Source organism: Rattus norvegicus, chromosome 8, assembly GCF_021556685.1.
Source record: "Rattus norvegicus strain SHRSP/BbbUtx chromosome 8, alternate assembly SHRSP_T2T, whole genome shotgun sequence".
NCBI lineage: Eukaryota > Metazoa > Chordata > Mammalia > Rodentia > Muridae > Rattus > Rattus norvegicus.
Window position 1 is genome coordinate 85,999,148 of NC_141541.1, and position 17,004 is coordinate 86,016,151.

At 45.3% G+C, this 17,004-nt stretch overlaps 1 protein-coding gene across 5 annotated transcripts in view; it reads right to left on the bottom strand.

The window, feature by feature from the left end:
* Lrrc1 (leucine rich repeat containing 1) overlaps positions 1–17,004 on the bottom strand; it is a 115,819-nt gene that overhangs the window by 21,788 nt on the left and 77,027 nt on the right. For 3 of the 5 annotated variants that reach the window (XM_087563116.1, XM_087563114.1, XM_087563115.1), the window contains exon 5: positions 1,035–1,153. In XM_087563116.1, coding sequence (XP_087419242.1) covers positions 1,035–1,153 — 119 coding nt within the window. 5 annotated transcript variants of the gene reach the window in all.

A 17,004-nucleotide genomic window follows, 5' to 3' on the forward strand; every position in this document is an offset into this window, starting at 1 on the left:
TGTGTTCGCACCCTCGAGGCTGAGACCTGCCCTGCTCGCATACCAGACAACCACTGGTGGACAGCAGCTCTGACTCGAGAAGGCCAGAACGCTGCACAGCGACTGTGAGCCTAGGGGAGCAGAAAGACCCGGGTGGGCAGGAAGAAAGCTAGGCAGGGCTGGCGTGCACGGCAGAGCCCTCGAGCAGCAGGCTGGGCTCACTGGGGCTCTCTACCATCACAGTAGAATCTGAGGGTGACTGTTGTTACAACTTTTATTTGTAAGCCTAAAACCACGGCTAAGGCAGGACTTTAAAAGTATGCGCAAAAGAAAGCACTTTTTGTATATCTGAGGTTTGTAATGGGTCTCATGTGATGGGAGGTTTGATGAGGGAGCTTCGGCCAGGTCTAAGTTCTCGCTCTTCTTAGGCTGTCTCTCACTGTTCTTTCCACCAAAGGAAAAACTATTTTACTTAACAACACAGAGAGGGGGAAGAAATGGAGGAAGCACAGGGTAAAGGAGCGTGACCAAGGGACAGTGAAGAGAGCACAGAGGGCTCGCCTCTTGAAAAGGAATGCACAAGGCGACTACAGTAGAGGAAAAGGGGACAAACAGAGGACCCGACAAAGCAAAGGGAGGGGCAGGAAGGGAGTGGACAACAGAGCCTGCCTGCCACTGCGCTGACCCACCTGGGGAAGGTGGTGTGTGCACTCTTCGCCCCTGGTAGGGAGAGGAAGCTTGGTCAAAGTGTGAGTCTGGGCGGCTGTCTCCAGTCCTTGTTTTTAGGGTGCAGGTAGCAATGGTCTTGCTCAGAGTTTTCAGACACCTTTCTCCAGTTCAGAAGACAGGATAGTCTAAGCATCCACACCCCCAGGGCTTTCCCAGGGGAGTCACCATTCCTCCTCCTGAGCGGACTCACACCCCGGACACATGCAGCTTACAGGTAGGCTTCACTGGGGATAGGTGTGGAGTGAGCTCAGTAAGCACACATGCTCTGCGTGTGGAGTCAAAACACTCCTCGATTATGTAACTAAAGTTGGTCTTCAGGCACTTACCAGGAGCCGGTTTTCCGTAAGAACTAATTCGGTGAGATTTTCACAATCCCCAATTGCTTCAGGCAACTGTGTGAGTCTGTTCTGATCCAACTTCAAGATTGACAGCTTCTTTAGTTTTCCTATAAAAATGTCATTTAAACTCATTAGCTGTGATTCTTTGCCTAATGACCACTTGGGGTTTTTTCCCCCCCATCTGCTGTTCTTTTTCATTTCAAATAATTACTTGTTTTTTTTTCTTCATCCAGCTTTTCAAACTGATACTATATCGGTCTCATTTAGATCACTAAAGGTCAAGAGTCAGAGTAATTTGTTCAGCACATCAGAAAATAGGCAATTAGAAACAAATCGTTTGAAAGGACTAACTAAAAAGACCGAAAGCCAGGAATTTTGATGAAGGACAAATAGTTGTCTACTGGTGCACTCATAAGAGTTTTGTGGATGGGAGGGACCCTCATGTGACTCCATCATCCTGACTATAATAGCTGAGTAGACCCCTGTGAACGCAACAGCTCAGTGAAGATCCTACCTGAGGTAGCTCTGGGTGTGCAGAAAGATCAGAAGCTCCAAAGAGCTTCTGAACAGGAAGTCTTGACAGACTCCCAGAGGACAAGAGGAAAGAAGAATGAGTCTAACAGCCACCTCCAAGTCCCCAGGGAAAAGAGAAAGAAAAAAAGTCCCTACGTCATTCGGATCCTTCCTTTCAACTGATGTCAGGGAAACAAACAGCACAGGCACCCCTCATTGTCTACTGAGATCCGAGCATGACGCCTTCCCCCATCAAATGACACAGAAACATGAAGCAGGGCAAAGAGAAATGACGAAGAGCTATCTGATCTTGAGCAGAGCCATGGGGCAAGGAGTCAACAATTAGTTCACTATGTAGCCTAATCAATAACATAGCAAGTGCCCGGTAGCTCTCCACATGCCCTTGCCGTCAGAAGTCATGCTGGTATTACACAGGGCACAGGGCAGCTTGAGGCGTCTCCTTAACCCTATCCCAGCTGGAGGTTCTACAGCCTGAAGAGTTCAGGTGAATGTGATACTTGTTTTCTCCAAGAAGGATCACAAAGTAATTTGTAGCAATTATGTCTGTTTTTGTTAAAGCTTTTCAAATGAAACTGAGATTTATGATCGACAACATTTTGCCCATCTGAACTATAGGATACACTAAGCCTGCTACAGAGGGCCGTGCTACAGACAGCCCTTTAATGCTCACAGTAGGTCAGCTCCTCTCTGTGGATTCCTCCGATTCCAAATCTAGTCTCGACAGCACATGATGCCATATGATTCTGAATGATCTACAAAGTCGAAATCCCCATCCGGTTTTAACTGGTACTAACCAAACATGGTGCCTGTAGCCTACCTAGCTAACCACTGCCCTTGGGTATCATTTTCACTCTGACCTTGGCCACACTCTTCTTTACAACCTGTGGTTAAACACAGGTCCTTACTATAGGCATGAGGGAGCACTGGGATGGGGATACCCTGCCTTTACACTCTCTCTCCCTCTCTGTGTGCATGTGTGCATGTGTGTGCATGTTTTAATTCCATTTTGATAATTTCATTTAATTAATTTTTAATTTATTGATTCTGTTTTCAAAATTTCTAGATTATGTAACTTTCTATCTGAGAAATTCAAACAAATGAACAACAACCAAAAAAAGCACATTAAGAGACATTTATTTTTCTCACAGGATTAGCAGTACATACAAGGAAAACATTATGAAAATCTATATTAAAAAAACAAATTTAGGACACCTTGTTTATTAAGGCAAGAAAGAGATATTAGAAAAAAACGTTTTCTCACAGTTTAAATAACATGTTTTCCTATCACATTCTGTAAAGACATTTTTTTTTATCACATTCTGAACTAACTTCTCACATGGGTCTAAGTTCTTTTATAAGAAAGAAGATGGGGTCGGTGTGGTGTAGCCTCATGGAGACAGATCTCCATGAGGTTAAAGCCAGCCTGCTCTATATAGCCAACTCCAGGAGAGCCAGAGGTATATAGTGAGACACTGTCTCGGAGGAGGGAGGGAGGGAGTGAGGGGAGGAGGGAGGGAGGGAGGGAGAGAGAGGAGGGGAGGAAGAAGAAGGAGGAGGAAGAGGGGGAGGAGGAGGAAGAGGAGGAAGAGGGAGGGAGGAGGGGGGAGGAGGGGGGAAGAGGAGGGGGAGGAAGGGGAAAAAAGAAAAGAGGAAATACCTGGATTATTTTGAAAGGAAATACCGATGGATGGTTAAAAGATCTCTCCTAAGCTGCTGGAGCGACCAGCTCTATCCCTGTCCCCTTTAAAGCATCTCCCCAGGGCATTCTTCTCAAGAGGACCAAGTCCAGTGCAGACCTAAGCTTTAGTGATGTCTGAGTTATGCCCTCAGGAACAGTTTTGGAGGCTGACAGGAGACGTCCTAGTGACTGTTCATTTGCCTTAAACACACCCTCTCATTTTGATTAATCACTTTTATAATTTTGGATAAAATAGATATGAATCAACACTTGAAAGTAACAATATTATAGGTCTTGTCAAACCAGGATGGATAGACAGATGCATTTGAAACTCATACTGCATTAAATATTCCCTGCTTTCCTTCTTTAAAAACAAAAAAACGAGGAGCCACATTCCCAGCATTGACCAGGACCAGAGAACTACAGCGTGAGTTGCAAAGCCTTTGAGAACAGCGGGAGAACTCTGTGCTGGTACTACTCAGTACTCACCAATGCCGTCGGGAACTGTTTCTAGCAAGTTCTGGGAAACGACCAAGTCTGTCAAGGAAATCAGGCCGCTGATTTCCTCAGGAAGCCTTTCCAGCCTGTTTTCAGACACATCTAAGCAGAGCAGGTTCCTCAGATTCCCTATTTCCTGTGGGGACGGCACAAAAGGGGAAACTCGTGCTCGAAGCTGGCATAGCACAAAGGGATCTGCTATCGGGCAGTTACATCCCAGGGGAAAAAGCAGAGAGTGTGTAAGAGAGCTGGAGGCTGGGAGGCGTGCTGGGAAAGCCTTCTGAGCGTGCACTCGTGAACTCACTCAGATGTGGCCACCTGTGCAAGATGGAGCTGGGCAAAACTCAAGCACAGGCTGGACAGGGCTCCCAAAGCCACACCCCAGCGAGGAGTTACTGGCAGTGGCTGGCTGCTGGGGAAAGGGTTATTTTTCTTTGGGAATGTGGGCCCAATGGTGGGTAATACCCATGTGCATATGGGCAGCATTGGACTCAGTGGGACTGAAAGGAAAAGGAAATAAAAAGAACACGAAGTTGGGAGGGGAGGAAGCGGGACGAGGGGGCTTGGAGGAGGGGAGCTGAGAGTAGGTACAGTTAAAATATGATGTATATATCTGTATGAAAAACTGTTTTTAAATATCCTCAGCTCTCAGGATAGAGAGATGGCTTGGTGATTAAGAACACTGGCTGCCCTTCCAGAAGACTCGAGTCCAATCCCTAACACCCACATGCGGGTATATGACCACCTGTAACTACAGCCCCTGGGGCTCCGATACCTTGTTTAGCCTCCAGGAGCCCTGAGCAAACATGACTGTCAGTCACACAAGAAGGCAGAACCACTCACACATGAAATACTAAAATTAGATAAAATAATTTAAGGTTTCAGTTCTAAGAATGTTACTTTAGCACAAATCTAGGCATAAATACATGAGTAAATTTCTGGACTTCTTTCAGATGAAAATGATGAACTGTATGGATCACCAGGGGGTGTGAAGGAGGTTTTGGGACATTTGATATATAGGCAAATGGGACTTTTCAAGAAACACTTACAGAAGGATCCACTGGAGCTCCGGTTCCTTGTGGTTAGAATGCCATGTCACATGGTCATTTATATACATCCTTTTATTATCAGATGGCTAGTATTTTACTACACTCCTGACATTCCACAGTGTTCTCTCCCACCCAAGGGGTCTCTCCTCAAGGGCTCTACACATGCCCCAGTGAAATCCAAGAATCAGGCGAAGGCTACGGCAAGCAGCTTGTCTGCTTCTCTTTCTGACCTGCAGCCCAGAGTCAGACGCAGAGTCTAATTAGTTTCTCAGCTCCCTCAGTCAGTAAGTGACATCACTGTAACCTTGGCAGCGTGGTAACAGTGACAACTCAAATTTTAGATGAGTGCTTCCTTCTGGCGTCAGACTTCCTGGCCTGGATCTGTCACTCCCCACCCACAGCTCACAGCCCCATCACTGCTGGACCAAACAGTCAAGTGGGCAGTGTGCACACTGTTTTAAAATATGACCACCCACACCATGAAAGGCACAGTCTTTGAGCACTCAGGATTCAAACGCTGCGGTAGCGGAGGGAGTGTGGGGAAGGGATACCTGTTGTGCTGGGGGAGGCTTTTTCATGGGGTCTTTCTCATTTGATCCATGTGAAACCGTACCTGCCTGCTGGACTCCACTCAGGTGACTGCCCAAGGCCCACGTGGTTCATTTAGAACATAGGTCTCACAGCTGTCAACAGCAGAGAGCCAACTAACCATGTGGCAGCTCAAACTGTGAGTGCCCTGAGGGCGCCAGGATCTCTTAATACTGCTTTGACATCAACTACCACAGGGGAAATTGTAGTCAAAATTTACCACAAAGAACTTGGGCACATCACTAAACAGTAGCAGAGATTCATACTCTGAGAATTATGGCCTCTGTAATGCACAGATCTGCGGGGCTGGAAGCAAGTTATACTGGGTAGCAAGATGAGGGGCTTTTCTGTCTTTAGAGGCGGTGGGCTGTAGTTTTCACTCTCCCTGTGGCATGCTGTGCCATGGTGAAAGCTGGAGGCCTGTTTCCAAATGTGCTTTGTAAACAATGCTTCTCCTTGTGATCCTCTAGAAAGACCCATCCATGCAGGGAACACACACAGTTTACTGATGCTGCTATACACTTTTGGAGACATCCTGAAGCTCCCACTGACCTGAGGTAACTCAGACAGTTGATTTCCATCCAACCAGAGATCCTTCAGATGTAGGAGCGCCCCAATTGATTCTGGCTGAAACAAAAGGTGACATTACAGTAACAAGGCCCTAGACCTCCATCTTCCATTATGGAAGGAAGAGTCATCAAATGGGAACGGGTACCACAGCTGGGTTAGTTCTTGCCTCTCTGGTATCAACGCTGCCCCTGAGACTCCCAAACCTAGAATGCGAACCTGTCCCCGAATGCTCAGACCTCTAGTCCTCACTCTCCCCAAAGCACATTTCTTAACCACTGTGAACTGAAGGACATTCTTCAGTGTCTGAAGCCGAAGCATTTCCAAGCTGCACCTAAAGAAACACATATCCAGTGACTCTTCACACCCGTCTGTCATCTTAAGGACTGAGAAGCATCGAATCTCTGGGATACACACTTACCAAACTATAGATTTCATTGTTTCCTAAATCAAGTTCTTCTAGTCTCCTTAGTTGGGTAAGAGAGCTGTGGAGACAACCAACAACGAGGAGAACACTCAGAGACTCAAGACACACAGAGTGACACCCTTCCCTCCTGGGACTGGGCTCTAAAAGCATGGCTCATTTGGATGGGGCAGGGAGGACTATACTTCCAGGCACTGCGCAAGATCCCGTCTCACTTTCCCCAGAGACTCACTCAGGAAGATACGTAAGAAGGTTCTCTCTCAGTTCCAGTGAAGCCAGGTTATAGAGACTAGAAATGCAAAGAGGAAACCCGTGTTAAGAAAACGCCTTAGCTATTCCCACTCTTCCTCCACTGTCCCCATCTCCCACAGGCTGCTCTTATTAAAACCTCTTCCTCCTCAATATTTACCACTCCCGCCCAGCATAATCTTTACTTCCCAAATTTCCATTCAATGGCATTAATAAAAGCATAGTGTTTTAACCCACAAATCCCTTATACATTAGACATGTGGAAATAACATACTAGCCACTAAAGACGACTGCTCCCTGAACTAATACAGAAGACAGAAGCCGACCACAGACCTCTCAACTTCAGAATGTTAAAAATGTGCTGCCATAGGGGGCTGGGGGCTCTTCTGGTCACCAGTGACCGAACATGCCTGCTGCAGAGCAGGGTGCCTTAGTCTGATGAGACGGCTCAGTGCACGAAGGCGTTTGCCACCAGATATTTGACAACATCAGTTCACACCCCTACCCCAGGATCTGTGAGTAGAAAGAGAACCAATTCCTGCCAATTGTTTTCTGGCCTTCACTGTGGCATGCGGTATGGAATTGGTCTTGTGCTGTTATGTGTTCAAATGCCAAATACTGCCCCCCCCAAGATCTGCTTGCACCCTAGACAAGGAGACCCTCATGTATACCAAATGGTGCTGTGTAAACCTTTGTCTCCCAAGTTATCCCTGGTTGGTTAATAAAGATGCCTACAGCCTGGGTTAGGCAGAAGAGATGGGATAGAGTGAAGGCTCCCCAGCTTGGAGTCTCAGGCAGGACCCATGAGGAGAGCAAGGAGAGCGAAGAGGGAAAAGAAAGGAAATCACCGTGGGGTAGGTGAAGGTAGGTGAGGGCATGACCCTGAGGGCTGGTTTGAGGGAGGAGGAGCGACCCAGGCGGAACACGGAAAGTGATACCTCAGGGATCACCACGGGAAAGTAGATATTAACCCTCATCTCTAAAAGCTATTTAAAATCATTTTAAAGCTTATTATAAATCTAAAGACTCTGGGTCTTCTATTTGAGAACTATATGGTCTAAGTGGAATAGAAACCCCTAATACTCTCTATTAGATAAAGGCAACAAGGATGTGCAGCCAATCCCCACAATAATGATAACCACAACAGCATGCCCCAGTCCAAACAATTGTAATAAATTATATATTTATTATATATATAAATTAATAAATTATATATATGTATATATATATATATATATATATATATAAATAAAAATTAAACTAAGGTGTCTCATCTACAGAAGCCAAGTGCTCTACCTCATGGCCACCGACCAGCAGGGGAAATACATCCCCTTTAATTTGTCCAGGGTAATGTGTTAGGAGGCTCTAACTGTACAACTGACTTAACACTGTAGCTATACTGACACTGCTCTTGGTGCTCTTTGAAGCAAGACTCTCGTGCCTTTCACATAGAAGAGAGCCGATCAGGACACTATGGAACAGGCAGACCCTCTCCCCTGACAATGATTACCCGGGACAGAGTCAGTACCTCACCAGCACAAGCCCCACATACTGAGTCATTTCAACACTGCATGGTGCAGAGTCCACAGAGTGACCAACCTTCATCTCACAGTACGCAGGCTCCGTATCAACCCCAAGTAATTCTGCTAATGTCACTTTAGCAGCATCTAGAGTTGGAGGGATTTGATTTCTCAGCATACAGGAGTCAGAAGCTACATCAACACTAATCTCCCCTAATCCTTTACTCTCTATCTTCCCAACAACAAACAACAAAACTAGGACCACGTGAGCTGAGCTAAAAGGCCGCTTTTATAATGCTGGAAAGCATAAACACGACAAACACACTGATACACACGTGCTTCTGTACGTACATAAATCTCAACATTTGTGTGCCAAAACCTTTGTAACTATACTATGGACTGCTTACATTCTGAATCCTGTCCAGTTAAAACTGAGCACGGGGCTGGACTCAGCAGTGAAGAGGACGGCTGCTCTTCTAGAAGACCTGGGTTCAGTTTCCAGCACCCACACGCTAGTCACAGTTGTCTCTAACTCCAGTCCCAGGGGATCCAACCTTCTCTTCTGGCATTCATGGGCACCGTGTGCATACAGTGCCCACTCACACACCCATACACACAGAAACTAGACATTTAAAACTGAATAGGAGTGTTCACCAAAGGACAAAGCAAGAAAAGTTGTCAAATGTACATGATCAAAGAAAACCTAACTAACCCACGTTTTAAATAAACAATCATGGATTGAATCCCAGTGTGTTCCCTAGAATGTTCTAGTTTTACTTTCTCTCGATGACGTGTTCGTGTGGAAGTACTGCCATGGGGGGGACTGCTATCCAGTCCTGACCTGCAGGAGGCTAATAATTACACCAAAAGGGAAAAGCAAAGGTCTGATTTCAGACGTGTTCATGTCCTCTCCCAGAGTTATTGCAAAGGTGGTAAGTCCCTATCTGTGTTCACTTAAGAGTTTTTAAAAAAGTCACTGGTTAAATTGTCATGCTACCAATTCAACACTTATTACTTTCATATCTATTTTGACAAACTAAGGACTGATCGACCTACTGATACAAGGAGGAAAGTCCTTTGCTTCAGGAAATTTCACTTACTAGGCATCATCAAATGCACTTTAAAACGCTAAATATTTTTTAGTTACGCATCTAGGTTTGTGTGTCTGTGCACACACACACACACACACACACACACACACACACACACACACACACACACGCACACACACACATTCACAGAGACCAGAGGATGGTATCAAGTCCTATGGTAGTGCAGTTACAGGAAGTTCTGAACTGCCTGATGGTAGGTGCTAGGAACAAAACTCGGGCTCTCTGCAGGAGCAATGTGCACTCTTAACCACTGAGCCACCTCTCCAGCCCTATCACACGCATTTGGAAGCTGTTATTTACATGGTTTTTGAGTCTTTGTTGTAACATGTTTCTGAAGCTTTAGTCTGAGCATCTGCATAGGAAACACAGAAGGGAGCCTGGAGAGAGAGGGAGGCTCCTCTCACACCACTTTGGACTGGAGCGGTCACAACCACCTTGTGGGCAGCATTATGATGACACAAATGGAAGATTGGGGTTTCCCTCATCAGGAAGACCCAAAGCCACAGTTTACCCTGGCCCCAAGCCAGGGGCTGTCCTCCCACTGGACTCATCAGGCATTTTAAGAGCTCACAACTCTGTGAAAGTTTCCCAGTTAAACATTAAAACCTCTTGTTATATATGTTTACCTAAAGTATATAAATATATATGTGTCTACACAAACATAAACACAGTTTAAATGCAGCGACTCCACTTGGGGTGATAATACCTCCTCAAGAGTCACTGACTAATAAAACCCCAAGTGCCAGACACAGAGAGTCCCCAAACAGTTTGGGCTAAGGCTGTTCCTCGTGGTTGCCTCCTGGAACTCAAAGGTAACACCTGACTGCTGAGACAGCACACACTTCAGGCACAGGACTTAGAGGAATGGAGCTGGAACTGACCTGAAAGCCTCCTCCCCGAGGATTAATGCTCAGATCTAAAGGTACATCGTTGAGCTTCTAATGGGGGGAAATCAACCACTAGCCCAACTGTAAGGCCTACAGACCACAATGACTGGCTGGACAAGATGTCTCCAAGGGTACAGTTGTGGCATTTATATGTTAGGGGTAACCAACAGCTGTTAGTGGGGGCTAAGCCACTGTCAACTGTGGAACTTCATGTCTAATACTGTAAACCTAGCCGATCACCATGGCTTATGAGGGAGATCCCTTGAAGAGAACCTATCACTGCCATCTTCCCTAACACTCATTACATCTGTAAGTTAACGGCTAACTCTTATTCCTCGTCAAAGATGATACTTTTTGCAGCCAACCTGACTCCAGAAATTCACAAGTGGTCAAAACACAGGAAGCAGTGGGGTACTCAATTACAACGGAAACACCTACTACACATCTCCTACACTGAAGGCTCAGGGGACAGAAACGGAGAGGGGACAGAAAGGCTGGACGAGCGAGTGTCTTCCACACGCAACAGGGGAGCTGCATCCATGATATCTTAACAGCATGACACCTAATCAAGATCTGACAGGGACACTACCAGTTGGCACATCAATGAGGACAGGGAGAGAAATCTCAAGAGGCCCCACACATCCCTAGATAAAGACCTACAGGCAACTAATGGCTGCTGAGAGAGAGAAAAATCAATCTTATCCAGGGAAGAGAACCTATAAAATGTCCAATCTGCAGTGGTCAGCCCTAAACAGAAGTGCATACACATATACACTTATGGGGAGTACTCGGCAGATAGACTGGATGGATGGATGGATGGATGGATGGATGGATGGATGGATGGAGAGAATTTTTTCAGACTGTATGTGGTGTGCATGCATGAGAGAGAGAGAGAGAGAGAGAGAGAGAGAGAGAGAGAATATTGAAGAGCTGTGAATCTGAAAGGAAGCAGAGGAACTTGGGAAGAGTTGGAAGGGGAAAAAAGAAGGGAAAATTATATAAATACAATGCCTACATACAGAATTTTCAAAAGCTAAAATACTAAATTAAAAACAAATAAATATTTTAAGATTTCCCCTTAAGTGAAAGTCCATGGCATACTTACCATGCATATCTAATACCCAGGCAAGATGATTGCTAAGATGCCTAAAACTTGAGGCAGATCCTACCCTAAACAGGACCCCACCCCACCCCACCTCCAAAGCAGCTCCCAGTTTCCACACTTTGGAGGGGGAAATGCAGATAGCAAGGAGGCAGCAAGGATGTGGACTGAGGTAACTCTGGGATCAGAATGCTTGTCACCCCGGCTCAGTCTCCTGAGCGCCAGCCGTTACTCAGGTGAAACAGAGTTAAACCTACACGTGTCGCTAACATATGTGCACATAATGGCCTTTCTGGGGTTATGGCTCCCAGCAATTAAAAATAAAGATTTGGACATTATAATCAGACTCTGTGACCTCATGTTGAAACCATTCTAAGTCTGAAAAGCTCAAATCCTGGCCTGTTTGGTTGAGATATTTCATTATTAGATTTCAATGGCTTCTAATACATTGTGTCTGTTGTGGTGATTAGGGCTTAATACATTCCCCTTTTCAAATTACAGGGCTAGTCTTTTTAAAACTTGACACATCCCTTGTCCTTATGTGGGTACATTACAAGAACATAAGTCCAGCCGGTGTCTGAGGAAGCTCACAGTACTCCCCTCCCACCACTGAAATCTGAGAGCTCAGACCCAGGATGGTGAGGTTTGGTGTGGCCATTTTGTACCTGACATACACTGTAAGTCATGACTCATAAAACAAGTGGCAGCAAACAAAGAAAAGGCTTTGGCTAGAGACTCCTTCCTCCTCCCTGAGCCCAAAACTCAGTATATCCTGGACAAGCCATTCTCAGTTGGAGGACAGTGGACTAATTTGAAACCACCATGGCCTGGATTCCCATCAGCATCTTGTCTTGGAATGTGCTAGACCCAAGTACAGGACCAACCAACCAGTCTCCAGACTGCTGTGTGGCATAGACATGGGATCTGTGTGAGAGCTCTGGAGTTAGGGGGTGATACAGAAAGCAATCTCTTTCCTCATCTCCCAGAACACAGCATTAATACAGTCTCTGCTCCCGTTCAAGCAGCATCTCATCTCTTACAGAATCTACAAAAGAAAGTTATACCAAGGAGCAAGGTGATAGACAGCACACACCTTTAGTCCCAGCACCCAGGAGGCAGAGACATGCAGATCTCTGGGTTCGAGGCCAGCCTTGTCTACAGATCGAGTTCCAGGACAGATAGAGAGATCTATCACCAAGGGGAGAAAAAAAAAAAAAGGAAGAGGAAAGTAAAAATGTGCTACTGAGAGGTGTTGCTGGGCTGGGGAAGGCTTTAAGCAAATAATGATCTTCAGTTCATGCTCTGAATCAGGACAGTTGAGAGACCTCCATATGATTCTCTTACCTCAGTAAAGGACACTGCTGCCGACATAAAAACCAGGCATTTTTAATAATTTATAAACATGATAAAAGTGAGATACTTAGTAGACATAAAGTATTAATTTTTAACAATTCTACCAGTACTGATGATATTGGCAATGTACTTTATGATGTATGATTATAGCTGCTTCACGGGGAAAGAGGCTGGGTGATGTCTCACACAAACAGGGGTGGAGTGGGGAGTAAAAGACCAGGCTTCACTGAGAGTCTGCACTGCAACTGCTCCAGTATTCTGCTTCTCACTCTGGAGTTGGGGAGCAAGCCTTGTGAACTGGCAATGGATAACATGTATGTGCATATATGTATAAAGACATTGTGTGTGTGTGTGTGTGTGTGTGTGTGTGTGTGTGTGTCTTTTAAAATCCACAAGTTCAACACAAAGTTTTCCTTCCATATTAATTCCCTTCTAAAGCACCATCACAATCACTTTCCAAAAGACTTTTTAACTAAAATTTTCCTTTCTTCAAAGATAAGCAGCTATGACTCCACAGTCTTTTTTTTTTAAAGATTTATTTTATGCATGTGAGTGCATTGTCGCTGTCTTCAGACACCAGAAGAGTGCATCGGATCCCATTTCAGACGGTTTTGAGCTACCATGTGGTTGCTGGGAATTGAACTCAGGACCTCTGGAAGAGCAGTCAGGGCTCTTAACCTCTGAGTCATCTCTCCAGCCCTCTAAAGTCCTTTTTAATGGGTTAAAAAAGAAAACCTGTGTGTGTGTGTGTGTGTGTGTGTGTGTGTGTGTGTGTGTGTGTGTGTGTGTGTGTGAGAGAGAGAGAGAGAGAGAGAGAGAGAGAGAGAGAGAGAGAGAGAGACTGGCCTGTGTGTAGGTAATGTGCATTAACTGTACGCTTGATGCCCATGGAGATTAGAAGAGGGCACCAGATCCCCTGGAACTGGAGTTACTGATGCTTGTGGACCATCCATCATGTGAGAATTGCACCTTAACCCTCTGCAAGAGAAAAAGGTGCTCTTAGGCAGTGAGCCCTCCCCGACCCTGCCATACTGAACTGGAGCCTGACCTCTCCTGTGTACCTGACACACTGCTCTTCCTCTGCACAGCTTGTCTTTTTTACCTTGTACATACTGTATTTTTAAAACAGCTGCACAGTGTCTCATTATGCACACAAATCTTGATTTTAAAAATCATTCCCTATTAAGAAACATCTCATCTTTCATCTTTGATTCCTGCCGAGTTAAATTCCTGTGCAATCCTACTGGAATGGCCTCATTGTCCTATAGAACACACCAATTACCTCTTGCACCAGCACTATCCCTACCTTAGGCCAGTGGCAGGGTACAAAAGCTAACAAGCCAGCCAGGAAGCACAGGCTCCTTGGAATCATACAGGTCAGAAGAGCGGAGCAGAAGTTACACTCTAAGTCAGAATGGAGGCTACCTGTATTCTCAGCACTCTATTTCAAGGGATTGAATGAATGGTTATTTTGAGAAATTTATATTTTTTAAACTGTTTTAAATAATCTTTTAAATCCAATTCGATGCCTAAAATTTTCATTACCAAGTGATCTAGAAAACAGAATGAAAGATACTTAAACCAAACAAACAAATGGCAATATACTGAAACACCACTTTAAAAAATCTCTATCTCGATTGATCGAGATAGATAGATAGATAGATAGATTGATTGATTGATTTAGAGTAGCAATTTGAATGAAAAAAAAAAAAACACAGAAAACAATTTTGCTGGTGAAAGTACTCTATCAATGAACTATGCCCCAAGACTCCAAACTTAAAAATAAAGTCTTTACTTTTGCTTTTGAAACAGTATTTTACAGCAATCCCCAGACCTCAAAAAGGAGTTAATGGCAGTTTAGTCAAAGCCTTTTCTCTTCTACCACACACAGCTGAGTAGCCCAGTGCGAGTTTTGTCAGCTAAGGCCCCGGGGCTTACTTAGTTCAAGTCCACTGAAATCAAGGTCACTGGCTGCAAGGGCAGCACATACAAAATCATAGCCACGTGTTCTAGCTCAGCCTGCCAGAGAACCTAAGGCCTGCCTACTCATTCTATTTCTACCACCAAATTATCATAATTACATGTTTACTGATAAGAACTATTCGGTGACCAATGGCTGTGCCGGGCCTATACTAGCATGGCATAGACAGTTCTGCTATTCTAAGTAGGCTACACTGTGAGGAGAAAATTTAATCAAAGTACTCTGAGGCTACCTTTCTTTTTATAGCATTAATTTAACAGCAAATAATAGGAATTTTTCATGGCAAGGTTACACAAGTCCAAGACGAAGTAGCGCACTGCCTAATGCCGGGCCTCAGGCTTCCCAGGCCCCCGGCTCACTCTGCTACTTCCCCCCAGGGCCTTGTGACCTCCAACCTTCACCCACCCCCACCCCACCCTCACCCTCACCCTGCATCACTTGAGCACCACAGACTGGCTGCAAGCGTCTGCTTGCTCACCGGGAGCAAGTCATTTGGACTGGTGACCTCAGGGCAACTCATCCATTATTAGATTCTTTCTGGAGTGTACTATTCTGTGTTTTTAGCACATTTATGCACAAGCTATGCAAACATTATTACTAATTCCTGGAAGTGTTTACCCTCTTCAAAAGAATCCAAGCCATTCCTGCACGGACATGTTTTTAATTCTTTCGAGCACATATAACTAGGAGAAATCATTAAAATTCAATCCTTCATCTTCAAACCTGTTCAACCCTCCAGCCGCTAACAACTGCTAGCTGCTTTGGAGACTTGTGCACACTTGTCACTCTGCATAAGCAGGGTTGGATGGTATGCGCTCTTTAGGGTCTGACCTACCTACCATTCATTCATTCTTTCTTTCCTTCCTTCCTTCCTTCCTTCCTCCCTTCCTTCCTTCCTATCTTTTCAAGGCTCACTCCTGTGGTAGCATGTAGCAGTACTAAGTTGCTTTTATAGTAGTTTACTCACTCACGCATCCAAGTGTGAGTGGCTTCTACTGTGAGGGTATTATGAAGAACCCTGCTCTGAACTCACCATCAAACTTGGGGATGGATTATGTCTTTAAATCTTTGGCGTACACATGGCTAGAATAGCTGGGCTACATGGGAGCTAAGCTCAACCTTGAGAGAGAACCTGCCCAAACTGCTATAATCAGGCTGCAGTGCTGACCTTTTCCACCAGCCCTAGGTAAAGGTTTCAGCTTCTCTAGACCTTCAGTGACGCTTGCTGCCGGGTACCCTTTAAAAATCATCCCGGAAGGTGTAACGTGCAGACGCACAGAAAGACTTGACCTAAAGCATTCAAACCGTGGAAAGCAAGAGCCTGTAAATGGGCTTACTGGGAGAAGTGTGCGATTTAGAAACAGCGGTATCTGCAGGGAAGCCGTGCCTTCTGCGGCTGACACGACCTTGACCATCCACAGCAACGCAAACACAAAAGGTGCTTATCACCACTGCAGAAGACGTTAATGGTGCTCAGGGTGGCTGGTGCCAGCCCTGGGATCAAGGGTGTTGTGGTGAAAGCATATGAGCTTGGGTAGCGCATGCAGCTGCCAGCCATACCTTACCCTGTTCCCTACTTCCTTCAGTGCACGGACACTAACACAGCGGCTCCCACTACACACTGGAATTAGTTCTAAGCTTTCTGGCAACAAAGGCAGAGAAGTAAATGTGATAAATGTCAGAACTGTTACTAAAATGAGAAGCTTCCCATTCTTTGGTAGATACTTTTTCCTAAAAATAACCCCCTTTCTCCTTAATAGCTCCTTATATCAGAGAAAATTAAGCAATACTAATAGACAATACTTATTCTTCGTTAGAAGCTGTACTTTTCATAGTTATTTCATCATAGCCACTTTTTATAGCAGCTGAGCCCAGGGCATTGCATCGGGATAAGCCAAACGGTTGTGGCAGAGCTTGCAAGAACTCTAAGCCCAGAAGCTACCATGCCTAGCTGTGCTGATGGAGTGATCCTGTGTGCTCTGCTGTGTGTGTTCACCCAGCAGGTGAAGAGGAGTGACAGGCCAGGTCCCTGCCATTAATGGAGTCTCACTGATGCAGGTACACACAGCTGAACACCCCTGGACACCCAGCCTTTTCTGTATAGTCACAGAACTGAGGCCATCACAGTACAGGGGGTAAGTGACTGCTCAGGGAACCTGTGGGTCTGCAACTGAGCTCACCTCTACCTGTCACCACCCAAGGTTTCAAACTGTACGTGTACGTGAAGAATATACCTCAGCCAGTCTGGAGAGAGAGGGCACTCGGTGGACTTTAAGGTATATTTGTAGGAAAGGCTTCAGAGCTCTCTGCTTGGCCCATGCGTAGGTCTACACCACAGTAAAATCTGCTTAGTGCACAAAGACAGAAAGGTGCACAGGATGTCTGGAAGTCAGTGCCCAGATGTAACTAGAAGAAT